This window comes from Macrotis lagotis, chromosome 7, assembly GCF_037893015.1.
Source record: "Macrotis lagotis isolate mMagLag1 chromosome 7, bilby.v1.9.chrom.fasta, whole genome shotgun sequence".
NCBI lineage: Eukaryota > Metazoa > Chordata > Mammalia > Peramelemorphia > Peramelidae > Macrotis > Macrotis lagotis.
In genome coordinates this window covers 86,921,900-86,936,659 of record NC_133664.1, presented here as the reverse complement: position 1 = coordinate 86,936,659, position 14,760 = coordinate 86,921,900, and the positions used below count along the sequence as shown (strand labels likewise).

The 14,760-nt window shown below is 33.7% G+C and overlaps 1 protein-coding gene across 4 annotated transcripts in view; it reads left to right on the top strand.

Moving 5' to 3' along the window:
- The window catches only part of UBE3C (ubiquitin protein ligase E3C), a 122,789-nt gene that overhangs the window by 65,369 nt on the left and 42,660 nt on the right, over positions 1–14,760 (top strand). For 3 of the 4 annotated variants that reach the window (XM_074193266.1, XM_074193264.1, XM_074193267.1), the window contains exons 16-18: positions 2,619–2,716; positions 4,131–4,263; positions 13,831–14,078. In XM_074193266.1, coding sequence (XP_074049367.1) covers positions 2,619–2,716; positions 4,131–4,263; positions 13,831–14,078 — 479 coding nt within the window. The remainder of the gene's footprint in view (positions 1–2,618; positions 2,717–4,130; positions 4,264–13,830; positions 14,079–14,760) is intronic. The other variant, XM_074193265.1, reaches the window with a different exon arrangement.

Genomic DNA, 14,760 nt, shown 5'->3' with positions numbered 1-14,760 from the left:
TAATGACACCTCTAGTTTACATGTCTGCATAATTCTTTCTTTAATGTATTGAAGCTTGTGCAGTATCTGCCATGAGCCTTTTCATTGCCCTTTGGTTGTTCTTCAACTTCACTTGTTTTAAAACTACAGCATTCCCTGACTTAATTGTCAGAAACATGTTATGTTTAAAAAAAGGTCAATTTCTTTGTTTAAAAAAGTTTTTTTTAGGGGGCAGCTAGGTGGCACAGTGGATAGAGCACTGGCCCTGGAGTCAGGAGTACTTGAGTTCAAATCAGGACTCAGACAGTTAATAATTACCTAGCTGTGTGGCCTTGGAAAAAGGCCACAAAAACCTAAAAACCTAAAATAATAATAATAATAATAATAATAATAATAATAATAATAATAATGTATTTTTTAACAGTTAAATGACAACGGAGAAAACACTAGAAACTTTCCCTTTACATTTAGTGGTAAAGCAAGGCTGTCCCCACTCTTTTATTTAACATGCTTGTAAAAATATTAGTTAACTCAGTAAGACAAAAGGAAGAAACAAAGTCTTTAGACATTTGCAAAAGAGGGGAAAATATATTCATTAACAGATACTTGAAAACTTTAGAGAACCAACAATAGAGAAAATAATTAAGATAATTAGTAGCTTCAGTAAATAACAGCATAAAAATGATAAAAATTGTCAGCTTTTTTCATAGTAATAGGAGAAACAAAGAAGAAAGTCTATGAGTTAACCAAAACTTCTTAAAACTTTTACAAGTACAATAATAAAGGAAGAATTAGATCACTGGAAAAGATATTCATTGCTCATGAATTGTATCAGAGCATTATAATAATGTTTATTACTGCCAGAATTATCATAGCTTTAGTAGTCTTAAAATCAAACTAAGAAAAAATAATTTAGAAGAATTGAGTGTTTTCAAATCTTCAAGGAAGTAGTGAAAAAAATAAGAGGAACAAAAAACAGCATTTCTAGGAGTGGTCTGTTCTTCACTTCTTAGTTCAAATACCACCTGGTATATGAGAACTTTGGTAATTCAACTACTAGCACCTCTACCCTCAAACTACCTCGTATACATTTTGTCTTCTTTGTATATGAATAATTTTTTCTATTATCATGTAAGCTTCTTTAGGACAGGAGCTATTTCATTTTTGCATCTGTATCCTCATACTTAGAATAATACCTGAGACAGAGTCCTGAATAAGTTCTGATGGAGTAAATATAATTTCATTTCTGTAAGAAAGGCATTGGAGGGGGTGGCTAGGTGGCGGCTAGGTGGCACAGTGGATAAAGCACCGGACCTGGAGTCAGGAGTACCTGGGTTCAAATCCGGCCTCAGACACTTAATAATTACCTAGCCGTGTGGCCTTGGGCAGGCCACTTAAACAATTTGCCTTGCAAAAACCAAAAAAAAAAGCATTGGAACTTAATCCATCATTTCTAGGGAATGATTTACAATTGCATTGTGTAGAATTACAACATTTTCCAGAATAGATAGAACTTTTCCTTTGAGATTATTTCCAATTTGTCTTATATATACATTCTGTATGTACATAGTTTTTTGTTTTTTTAGTTTTTTTTTGCAAGGTGATGGGGTTAAGTGGCTTGCCCAAGGCCACAACGGCTAGGTAATTAACTCAGGTCGTCCCGACTCCAAGGCTGGTGCTCTATCCACTGCGCCACCTAGCTGCCCCTTGTATGTACATAGTTATTTTCATGTTATTGTTTCCACTAGAATGTGAAGTGTATGAAAGCAGAGACAATATTTTTGCCCTTTTTCTTGCTGTGCTCTGTCCTTAAAACAGTTCCTGACAGGTCCTAAGTGCTTAATAAATATTTGTTGGCTGATTTCAAAATACAAATGTGCCTTTACTCTAAGATCCTGAATTTTGTAAATGCTATTGGTCTAATGTCAGCAGTTCTAGAGTACAGAGGAATAAAGCATTGGTAAAACCTGCTGTCACTGTAGACAGTTTCACGAAGGAGCCAAGAGAAAAGTAGAATCCTGGATTTTGGGTCACAGTCTTTGTTATTGACTTCCTGTGTAGTCAGTGTCATATAGTGTAAAGCATGGTTGAATTTTGAGCAAGAGTATTTGAATTAAAACTAGGCTTCAGTTTCTTATCTATAAAATTAAGAAATTGGATTAGATGACTTTTAGTATCTTTTCTAGGACTCGATCACCTGTTATTTGAGATATCTCTTAATGGATTGGAAAAATAGATGAGAACATGGAACAGGAGACATGGATAGAAAACATAATGTGAGCAAAGGCATGGGATCAGAGCCAATCTTAGATAGAACAGATAAGATACAAAACAGAGAAATAAAGGTATGGTAAAATGAAAATGTAAAGGATCATTAATGTCAGGCTAAGAATATTTAGATTTTAATTGTATAGGTAAAAGAAAACCAATGAAAGTTTTTAGGTAGGGAAATGGCAATAATAAAATAGTAATGATAGTGACTTTTGGAAAATGAATTTTAATGCAATATGTGGAATTTCATAAAGAGAAATTGGGCGGGAGAATTATTGCAATCCAAAGGCTGAACCAGAGAATTGACAGTAAAACTAGAAAAGAGATTATGAATGAAATAACCAAACTTTACATATTTATTTTTATAGTAGGTATAGAACCAGCACCACTTTCAGTTTCTGAGGAAAGGCAGCTTGCGATTCTCACAGAATTGCCCTTTGTGGTTCCATTTGAAGAAAGAGTAAAGGTAGGTAATTTCATTTATTTTGCATCTCTAATCATCATATTTTCCAAATTCCTAATTTTATTATTTAAAGAAAACAGGAAATATTAATTACAGTTTTATTAGGTTGTCATCTCCTTGGCTGACTCTTTTATTTTGATTTTGTAATGTTAGGTTATAGAGCATAGAAGGTTTTAAAATTCTTTTTTTTTAAACTTCATGGAACCCTGTTAAAGATCCATTGTTTATTAACACATAATTTAATGTGTAGTTATTTCCATTAAAATTTTGAAAAAATCTTGTCTTCCTGTAAACACAGTGGTAGTATTACAAAGGGAATTAACTGTTGTTTCCAATAATACCTCGCAATTTGTACGAGTAGAGCTTATTTTGAAGGTGATCATTGTGCATTAGACATTCATTATAAATATTGCTTTTAATGAACATAAAGGAGTTGAGACACATTGTAATAAAACATAAATGTATAGACCCCCTTATGATTTGCAAAGTGCTTTCCTCACAAATAGCCCTGTGAGTTAGTTAGTGCGAGTATTATCTCCATTTTACAGATGAAGAAACTGAAGCACAGAGGCTAAGTGAATTTGCGCTGCAGCTCACAGCTAGTAAGTGTGGGAGTTGGGGTGGGCATCCAGCCTGGTCTCCTGCTGCAGAGACCCGCACCTGGACTAGGACAGAATGTTCTTGTTTCAAATATACATTGATAAATTTAGTCAACATAGTGTGTAGTCTTTGAGCCTTTTAGGAGAATGAATGTCTGATACTGTATAATGTTCCAAATTTCATTTGTCATAATGTCATTTGTCTTATGATTAGGTAGAAAGTGGCCACTGGAGAGGTCCTACCTCCCCAGTTCTACTTTGTTTAGTGAAAAGCCTAAATGAGTTTATTTTAGAATCACTGCTATTTATTATTTATGTATTTGACAAAAGAAAAAAATCCCAAAATTTACTACACTTTCTGAGCTCCCTCTGCTGGATCTTTTGTACTAGCTTTTTTGCATGTGTTTTTTTCCCATTCTTATTAATGTGCATGAGTAATTGGAGTAGGGTTCTCTGGAAAAATAATTTTAGGTTAATGCAAAATTTATCCTATTAAATGTTATATATTTTTCCAATTACCATAAATGTTATAAAAGACTGTAAAAACTCAAATTATATGGACAATGTTTTCTCTGACAGTATAAATAAATGATTATAAGAATAAGCATCTTCATTTATGAAGTGGCTTTGATAAATACGATATATCAAGAATTCATTGACAAGGGATTTGGTAATTAACATCAAAATGTGATACAGATAATTATTTCTAATAAACATTTAATTGACCTAATCTGATTAGGGACTGATTTTGAAATTATTAGCTGATTTTTTTCACCCGAGGAATATTTTGTATTTTTTATTTTTTTCTTGTTTGTCAGATCTTTCAAAGATTAATCTATGCAGATAAACAAGAAGTACAAGGAGATGGTCCATTTCTGGATGGAATTAATGTTACAATTCGAAGAAATTATATTTATGAAGATGCTTATGATAAACTTTCCCCAGAAAATGGTATGTTTAGCAATATTATTATTCTACAACAAATAATCATTAGAGCAATAGATTATCAACATCTTTTCACTATGGTAGACAGTGTTGTGTAGTTTGGAGAAATTAGAATGATGATCAAATCCTTTCTTTGCCTGCCCCACCGCCCCCCCCCCCCCCAGTATACTCTGAAGAATTAAACGGAACTTTCTGGACCTTGGTTTCCTCATGTGTAAGTGAAGTAGGTTAGTCAAGATATATTACTCTAACTAAATACAGGGGCCTAATTTTTGTATTTGCATAAATTTTAAAAACAAGGACTATATTTAATCAGATTTAAAGAATTACATATTGTTAAAAATGAAAAATACCTACCTTTATAAAAAGTGATAAATTTTTTTCCTATCAGTAGTGATTTTTAGTAAATGATTTGAAATTTTAATATTTCAAAACTATAGATATTTTTCAATAATATGTACAACTTTGCTTAACTTAAATTCAAGTAAAGACTTTTTCTTTTTTGATTTTTGCAAGGCAGTTGGGGTTAAGTGACTTGCCCAAAGCCACACAGTTAGATAATTATTAAGTGTCTGAGGCCAGATTTGAAATCAGGTACTCCTGACTCCAGGGCTGGTGCTCTATCTACTGCGCCACCTAGCCGCTCCAAGACTTTTATTGATAAAAGCAATAGAAGATATGTCAACTAACATGCATGGTTTAAATAATAAGTGGAGTATAGACGAAATTTAGTAGATATATTTCCTATCCTTATTATTGTAAAACTTTACAATTTTTCAAATGATTATACTTGGTATTGCTTCTTGCTGGGCAGCTAGATGGCACAATGGGAAGAGTGCTGGCTGGCCCAGAAATCAGGACACTCGTTCAAGGCCAGTCTCAGACACTTACTGACCTTGGGCAAATCACTTAACCCTGCCTGCCTTAATTCAGAGCCATCTTCAGTCATCCTGATCCATAGCTGGCCTGGACCCAGATGGCTTTAGAGAAGAAAGTGAGGCTGGTGATTTAGCACAGCATCCCATCATTCAAATCCAGTTCACGTGCTTCTCGTGGTATCACCTCCCTGTTGTCATGATCTTCCTTGACAGCAAAGGACAAATATCATCACTTCATGCTATCTTTGGCAGCTGGGTGGTGCTGTGGATAGAGTTCTGGAATTACAAGATTCCTCTCCCTGAGTTCAAATCTAACCTCTGACACATAGTAGCTATATGACCCTGGACAAGTAATTTAACCCTATTTTCCCCACTTTCCTCACCTGCAAAATGAGATAGAGAAGGAATGGCAAACCATTTCAAGCTCTTTGCCAAGAAACCCCCAAAGTGAGGGGTGGGTGGGTTGATCATGAAGAGTCAAACTGGACTGAACAACAAACATGCTACCTTTACATACAGTTATAGGATTTAAACAATATATTGTGAGTTTTTAGTATTTGTGTCCCTGATTCCTTATAACTAGTAATGATAAGGGTTTGAAATATCTTTATTTCAGTGTAGAATAGTTCCTTTGAATTCAAAGGAAAAGATCATTATTGTCGGTATATTTTGTTTTAATAGGTAACAAATGCATGTAATTCATTTTAGAACATGATTAAAATTTTTAATAAATTGGCTTTAAGATTCCCCTATTTGGATAAATCAACTACTAAGGCCAAATAATTCTTCAAGGATTTAGTTAGCTGATGGTTTTTTGGTTTGGTTTGGTTTGGTTTATCTTGTTTTACTGTGGTTGATGTTGCTGATCTTTGCGATTAGAGGGGTAGACAATATTTTTAATTGAAAAATGCAATCTGGATTACACCTTGAAATATATAAAGTAACAAAGAAGAATTTTATTGTAATTTAGAAATTTACTGGAGCCTTGGAATTTTTTGTTCTTATATGGTAAAGACACACACACACACACACACACACACACACACGTATGTATAGATACAGTATGATTTATATATAAACTAAAGTGTAATTGAAAAAAATGTCATTTCTTAACTTACCAAGATGCTGTAGGATACATGCAGCAGCCTCATTCCAGTAGAACTCTCTAGGGAGATGACCTAAACCCTGTTGAGGGTAACTGAGGGGTCTCAAACCCATCATTGATTTGGGGGTGGCTACCTCAAGCTTATGAAGTCCCACCCTGTGGGAGTGGATAGATGAGAACAGTTTGTTTGAATAGTCACAAAGGTGACTGAAGCAGGTGTTGCGTAACACTTCAGCTTGGTGTTCCATATTGAAGATGTCAAGGTCATCCATAGCATTTGAGGCCATTGCCAGTCATCTTGATTTTTGTTTTGCCTCTGGACTTCCTGACTCTTGAAGACTGTGTGAGATTGATGACTTTAAGCAACTCTTGCCTCACCCTTGTTATGTCATTTGTCCTCTTTGAAAAATGAAGGATGAATATTATCTTAAGTAATCTAAATTTTTTATTTGATTATATCATTTTTGAAGATGTTAATATTAGAGAGATAGAGAGGTGTTGATCTATGTCACTGGAGGGGTTATGTATGCCCTGTCAATAGAGAAATGATTTATTAAGGAATTCAAGATAAAAACTGATTTCATGCATGGAGAGTAAGAGGAAAGAGAAAAGAAAACACACACACACACACACACACACACACTCTCTCTCTCTCTCTCTCTCTCTCTCTCTCTCTCTCTCTCTCTCATCAGAAATTTGATGCAAATCTTTTCCCCCATTCAATAGTTTCTCTTCTTAGTTTACCTGCTTTGATTTTTGTAAATGTGAAAGATGTTTAATTTCATAACAGATTTAGGGTAAGAGAAGACCTTATTTATCATCAAATTACACCTCCTCTTTTAATAGATAAAGAAACTGAACCCCAGGGAAATTTAGTAATTTGTCTAAGACCACACTGATGGAAAACAGCAAGGATAAATATACATGATAGAATGGTGGGTTCATTTTTGTATTTTTCACTCACTTCTACCTCTTTTGGTCAACAGTTGTCCTCTAGCTATAGCTCTGAACTGAACAGAATCTTCATATTAGAGCCTCAATGATAAAGAAAAGAATGAAACTTGAGCTTCCTTTACAAAAAACGTATATTGTATTTATAATTAATACAGTTCACAATAACATTCGAGCTTTTTGTTGACTGCATATTAAGATTTTAGTCAACTTTGAAATATTTTTTAAATGTTTGTTATTTAAAAATCTTGATATTTTACTCAGAATGATTAAAGATAAGACTTTGACTCAGTCCAAATTTTAGTGAAGGTTTACTGAACTCAAATAGATTAAGACAGGGAAAGTGTTCCTTCCTGTGTTAGTTGAGCACTAAAGAGTCAACCCAGAAGTCAGGAATATCCATGTTAAATCCCCTCTTCTAACCCAAAATGGCATTGTGACCTTGGATAAGTTCCCTGACTGCCAGCCCTCCTCTCCTCTGTCCCCCACTTCCCCCAACTCAAGAGGGCAAATCACTCTATTTATTTACTTATTCATTCATTCATTCATTTATTTTTATTTATTTGTTTATTTATTTATTTTTAGGTTTTTGCAGGGCAAATGGGGTTAAGTGGCTTGCCCAAGGTCACACAGCTAGGTAATTATTAAGTGTCTGAGGCCGGATTTGAACCCAGGTACTCCTGACTCCAGGGCCGGTGCTTTATCCACTACACCACCTAGCCGCCCCCACGAAGACAAATTATTGAACAGGTTCTGTGAAGTAGTTTTCTGCCTCCACTGATGAAGTGACAGGCCTAGATAACAAAGATTTCTTTGGTCCTAGCCCAAGACTCATCCTTTTCCTTAAACTTTGGAATACAGATCAGCCATGTGGAAGGGGTATTGCCCTTGGAACTAGGGAAAACTTGAGTTTGAATCCCTCTCAGCTCTTTGTAACTAGGTATGTGGCTCTGCTGAGCTTCAGGTTCCACATCTACAAAAAGGAAATCATAATAGCTGTAATGCATACTTAATTGCATTCTCAAACTCGGAATGAGGTGATGTTTTTAAGGTACTTTGCAAACCTTAAAGTACTACAAAAATTTCTACTTTTATTATTGTCATTGTATTGTACTACCTTCATCATAGTTAATATGAAGGAATAGCCTTTAAAACTATAGAGCACTGTAGAAATATAAGCTATTATTCATGTTACATTCTAACAAATAAAAATTTTAAGACATTTAGTACTTGATGGTCAATGCCTTTAATGCCAGGGAAATATCCCCTATCAGTAGATTAGAAAATGGAACCTAAACTTTCAACTTGAGACTTTTTTATTGACAAGCATTTTAATTTAATCAAGGAAATGCATGCATGATTTAGTTTTTAATTTTGGGGACTTGCCACCTTGTTTCCCCCCTTAATTGTGCTTGGCAATATAATCAGGTACACATTAAAAACTTTTAGCTAACCCTTTTAGCAATTTAAAAGTAAAATGATTTAAGATAAGAACCTGCCTTGATCATTCTATAAGTTTTACAGAAAAAGGAAAACTACTTGCAGTTAATTTCCACAGTGCCAAAAGGAAATTGAACATAGAATAATTTAATTTTCCTCTCTGTGAATTGTGTGGCCAACTTAGAGCCATTTAAGGCCAGTGAACACTTAAAGACATTGAAATTTAGTCCAGTTAGATAATTTAAATGGATACTCGATTCTTTCCTTTGCACTTTGCTGTAGAGAAAGAGATTAAGAGTTGATAATTGGCAGCAGTAAGAACACAATTAAGTTGTACTTCCTGTCATTCTCTAGTGATTCCTTGCATTCTGGAATAGGAACTTTGAAAAAAATCAAATGTGAGATTTGCTAAACAGTTTCTAGAACACAGAAACTTTACGAATGGTAATCCTATACAAAAACTGTTAGGTCCTTTACAAATGGTAACTTTCTAGAGCTCAGTACTTTAGAATCAAATCTTTTGGAGGAATCTACCCAAAATCAAACCAAATGTAACCTTAGAATTACTTCCTGTTTTAGGGAAGAAGAAAATGGAACAATTTATATGTACCTCATCAAATTCTTGTAGATAGGAATTTACTTCAATAATTTTTTTTCAACTGAAAGTCCTAAGAAAAAAAGCCTGGGGAAATGCTAAAACTAAAGCCACCTGATCTAACTTGAATTAACCCTTAGGTAACTGGACTTATCGCCCTTTCTACTCCTCCCTACTTACCTCTTTCTCCCTTCAGATGCTTGACAATGAATTTTAGTGTGCTAGTTGTAATAGGTTATCTAATGATTGATTTCACTAGCACCTAAACTTGAGAGAAATATGATGTTTATCTTCTAGATGTTGCTTTTCTTTCTTTTTTAGAGAATTACTATGGAAATAACATTTTTGAAATATTTGTAGCACAGTATTTTGTATCACTTCCTTGATTTCTAATCAGTTAGATTTTTTTACTTTAGATATTGCAATAGTAGAGTATACTATAAAGATTAGTGGATTTGAAAGTTGTGAGTAATACACACTGCCTTTAAAAAGATAATAAAGACAGTGACATTGATAGCACTCATACAAGTTAACGAATCATATCATAAAGTATATTTGCTAGCCAGTTATCCTATTATGGATATAAAATAGATTGTATTCTGCCTGGGAAGAAATGGAACAACCAAGAGATATTCATTTCACATGAGCTAGAATGTAAACTACATAAACAACTTTAGAATTTGTACCATAATTCTGTAATAAAAGTAAAATGAATATTTAAACTAAATATAAAAGAAAAATCCTGGTGACAATTCACATTGAATATTTAATAAGGCAGCTTACACTAAAAACTTTTAATGGTTCATTTTGTCTTTTTCATAAAGCAGTACCTTCCAACACTTGTTCTAACAATCCATGAAGCAAAACAGTCTAACACAGTGACTTGAATTGACAGAGTATCTGACTTGAATTGAACTAGGATTAAGAAATCTAAAAGAGGATGCTAATATGAAACTGCAAACTTCTGTTACATACAATTTGGGGTTTTTAAAAAGTGTACTAAATTTAATATTGATAATAAAATTTCCCTTATTTGTCCTTCTTTGATACTTTGTGTTCTGTTTTTTTAAGCTTTATTACTATTCTTAGCCACTACACACCAACTTGCCTCTCTTATCTATTTCCATCTTTTCAAATTATAGAAACTCTATCTTATAGCAAATAAATGTGGTCAAATTAAAACTAATCAACCCCTTTACTATGTCAGAAAACATATCTCATTTTCTACTTCTATTCTTCCAAGAGACAGGTACAATAATTCATTATCAATCTTTAGAAATGATTGATTCTTGTATCATAGTTATTGTTTTTCAAAGTTTTTTAGGAGGATTTTTTCATTTAGTTGGTTTTTTCCATTTTGGTTCCTGTTTTTACTGTCTTCCCACTTATCAACTCATCCAACTCTTTCCACATTACTCTGATTAAAATTGTTGCTTCAGACAATTGTCATATTTGTCCTCAGTATCTTCATAATTTTATTCTTGAGAATGTCATCTCCTTTCTGGATTGAATTTCCCTCTAGAATGCTAAACTTCCAGATTGTCTTTTTTTTCTCTCCCCCCCCCCCCACACACACACTTAGCCTATTTTATTTTGTTTCAAGACTATGGATTCAGTGACTTACTCAAGGTCACACAGCTTAGTAATAAGTGTCTGAGGTCACATTTGAACTCGGGTCCTCCTGACTCTGGGACACTGCACCACCTGGCTGCCCTCACACTTAGCCTATTTTGAAGGCAAGATATGTTTTATCAATTATACTTGTGAAATCATCCAAACCATTTCTATATTAGCCATGTTGACAAAAGATGGGGAGGGGCACAAGAACAATTAAGTGATAACAATTATGTTTCAGTCCGCATTCTGACTCCATCATGTCTTTTTCTGGTGTTGGATAGCATTTTTCAATATAAGCCCTTCAAAATTGTTTTGAATCACTATCAATCAGAATAGTTAAGTCATTCTCAGTTGATCATCATATAGTATTGTTGTTACTATGTACAGTTTTCTCTTGATTCTGCTCACTTCCCTTTGCATCAATTTTCCCAACTGCTGCTCTTCCTTAACCAGGACTACTTTTTGTAGTATTTACTTTGGTGTGTATAGATGTAGTTTTCTTGTTTTTCTAATTCTTTTTTTTTTTCTTTTGGCAAGGCAGTGGGGTTAAAGTGACTTACCCAAAGTCACACAGCTAGGGAATTAATCAAGTATCTGAGTTTGGATTTGAACTCAGGTGACTTCCTGACTCCAGGGCAGGTGCTCTATCCACTGTGCCACCTAGCTGCCTTTCTGCAAGCCTTTTAATGTTAAAATACTGTTGAAAATTTCACTAAACACTAGGCAAATGCATTTCTGTTTGCCTTTCTGGGTGTTCTTCATCATTAGCCATGTATTCAGACCATTATTCCTATTTTAATTCTTGGTCCTTCAATCCTCATCACATTGTTAGATTTTATTTTCTTTTAACAACTGTGCACTTCTGAAATAAATTTTTTTCTTCAGTCTCTCAAAACATCAATGGGTACCTGTAAGGAAACACTTTGATCTTCCTTTTGGTCCAGAATTTTGTAAAGTATGAATGAATAGGGAATTTGCTTATAGCATCTGCTAGCAACTGGAGTTTGAAATACAACATTAAGGCCCTAGGAATTTCTGTTCTGCTAGGTGTGATATGCCATATATTGGAGCAGAGAGACCAGAGAAAAGAATTTCTGTCTTGATTCACAAGCTTTGTGAATAGAAATACAAGACAGTCTGTCATTTCATCCTTTCTAATAGATCTCTTAGATAGTGTTGATTTGACTGCTGTTCCCAGAGTGGGCTACCAGCACAATGCTTTGCCAGGGAAGCCCTGATTTTCTGCTAAATGGATGTATGGCATAGGAAATATGGTTCAAGAGCAGCCAGTTAGAGTAGGTAGGATTTTTCTGACTTAGGGGAGTGTCTTGGATGAATAAACTCCCCTAAAGAAGTGAAATGATCTTGAAATGGTGGAGGTTGTACACGAATATTGAATAAGAATGGCTCCAATAGCGTAAACCAGTGTGACAGAAAACAGTTAGCTGAGCCTCTTACACCATGTTCCACAACAAGCTCTAATTTAATCATAAATTCTTAACTGTAAAGGACCTCCATTGATAACCTTTTCCAATCCCTTCATTTTAGAGAGGAGGAAAGTAAGTTACAGTAATAACTACTGATGTTTCTATAGCATTTTGAAGGCTCTGTAGTGGTTTACATCCATTACTCCATTCAAGTTTACAAAAAGTCTAAAGAAACTTTCATTTCTCTCTTACAACTCAAGAACCTGGGATGGCTAGGTGGTGCAGTGGATAGAACACCTCACTGGAGTGAGGAGTACCTGAGTTCAAATCTTGCCTCAGACACTTAATAATTACCTAGCTGTGTGGCCTTGGGCAAGCCACTTAGCCCCATTGCCTTGCAAAAACTTAAAAAAAAACCCTCAAGAACCTGAGCTTGGGCATTTTAAGTAAATTTCAAAGCCCTCATAGGTTGAGGTCCTACACTTTTTAATCACCTTTGCTACATTGAGAGTTATGAGCTAAACCTCATAGTTTAATATGGATTCTCTTATTAGTAATGTTAAATTAATGTATTTTTCATACAGTTGTTGATTGCTTGCAATTCTTTTTTCTGATAAGTAGGGAAGTATTTGAATTATATTTTATCATTCCATATAGTTTGGATACTTGAATTGTATCAGATATGGTTAATATAAAATGGTTTTCCCCTATAGTTTTTCTTCAAATTGTGATTCTTTTGTTTATGCAACAGCTCTTAATGTTATTTAATCAAAATTACATATTGTGGACTGTGAAATCTCCTTACTTCTCTCTGAATTTTTTCTCTATCCAGAGAAATATTTATAAAATATAAAATATATAACCTCCATTATCCTATTTGTTTTTAATATGTTAATAAAACTTGAAAATAAGCATAATTTTAAAATGCAGATTAGCAATAGCCATATAGGAGGCTCCAAATCATTAATTATAATTATAACATCATTTCACCCCCATTTTAGCAAAAAAGGTAAAAGGTGAAAATAATCAGGTATTCAAATTGGTTCTGAGAAAATTTTTCTATCAATATTCACTTGGTGAAGCTATGATTTAGTCCAGCAGTATTAGAAAACATTTTTATTTATAAATATAAATATATTTTATGCTTATACTTAAAATATATTTAAAATTTTTTAAATTATTTGCCTTGAAATTTTTTCTACTGTCTTTCATAATGCTTTTTTGGTCATTTTTTTTAATGAAGAAAATATAAAAGAAAATTACATAAATAACCCTGCCCATTGGCATTATTTTCTTTTTCCTTTACTGGTGTTTTTTTCATTCTGTATTGGTGTTCCTTCTCTCTGATTTGGCTTTATTGTTCATTCAAAATATTTTTTTCCTTCCTTTTTCCTTTTTTTAAAACATTTTTTGATGATAATACTATTTCCTATTCTGAGAAAAATCTTTAAGATCCTCTTTGAGTTCATTATAATTTTATGGTTTTTCTTTAATATAAATTGTCCTGATGCAGGAATCTTTTCGGATTATTTTCATCTGTCTTTTCCTTCCTGTTTTTAGAGCCTGATTTGAAAAAGCGGATTCGTGTGCACTTACTTAACGCGCATGGTCTGGATGAAGCGGGCATTGACGGTGGTGGCATCTTTAGAGAGTTCCTGAATGAACTGTTGAAGTCAGGGTTTAACCCCAACCAAGGATTTTTTAAGACCACTAATGAAGGACTTCTCTATCCTAACCCTGCTGCCCAGATGCTTGTTGGAGATTCTTTTGCCAGACATTACTACTTTCTTGGCAGAATGCTGGGAAAGGTAATTTTTTTTTTTTACATATGGAATAAACATTTACTTTGGGAAGTATTTGGGAAATATTTTCTTAGGAAGTGTTGGAAAAATATTGGATTTCTTTGTCAAAGACATAACCTATTGATTTTTGTTTAAAAACTGAACATTTTTCTCTTTAGATTTATGGAAAATACTAAAATGATACTGAAAGACATTTAACTGCTTTAAAAACTTGCAATCCATGAAAGTTAAATTATAAATACCTCATACATAGGTTTCTTATGTAAATAGGATAGAAATCCTGTTTGCTTTTGCCTCCAAAATTAAGATAAAAAATTAAATTAATTCTCTTGTGCATCCATATATAAGTAAGAGACTCAAAAAATGTTCATTTGCTATTGCATAAGGGTACTTCTCCAGAGAGTCAGCTCAGTTTGACATGTATTTAGAGAAATCGTTTAATAATCATTTGTTGATCATCAAATTAATTATTAAATGTGTGCTAAACATAGGGGAATGCAATTACAAAAATGATTGAGCTTCTGACCTCAAACAGCACATATTTTTCTGAGATAGGTCAGCTGTTTAACCTTGGACAAGTCTTGCATCTCTGTGCTTTTGGGAAACTTTCTTAAAGACTACTAATTGCATAAAAGTTGCAGTCTGTTTTGGTACTGGAAGTATTCTACTTTTTACCCTCTCCACTCCC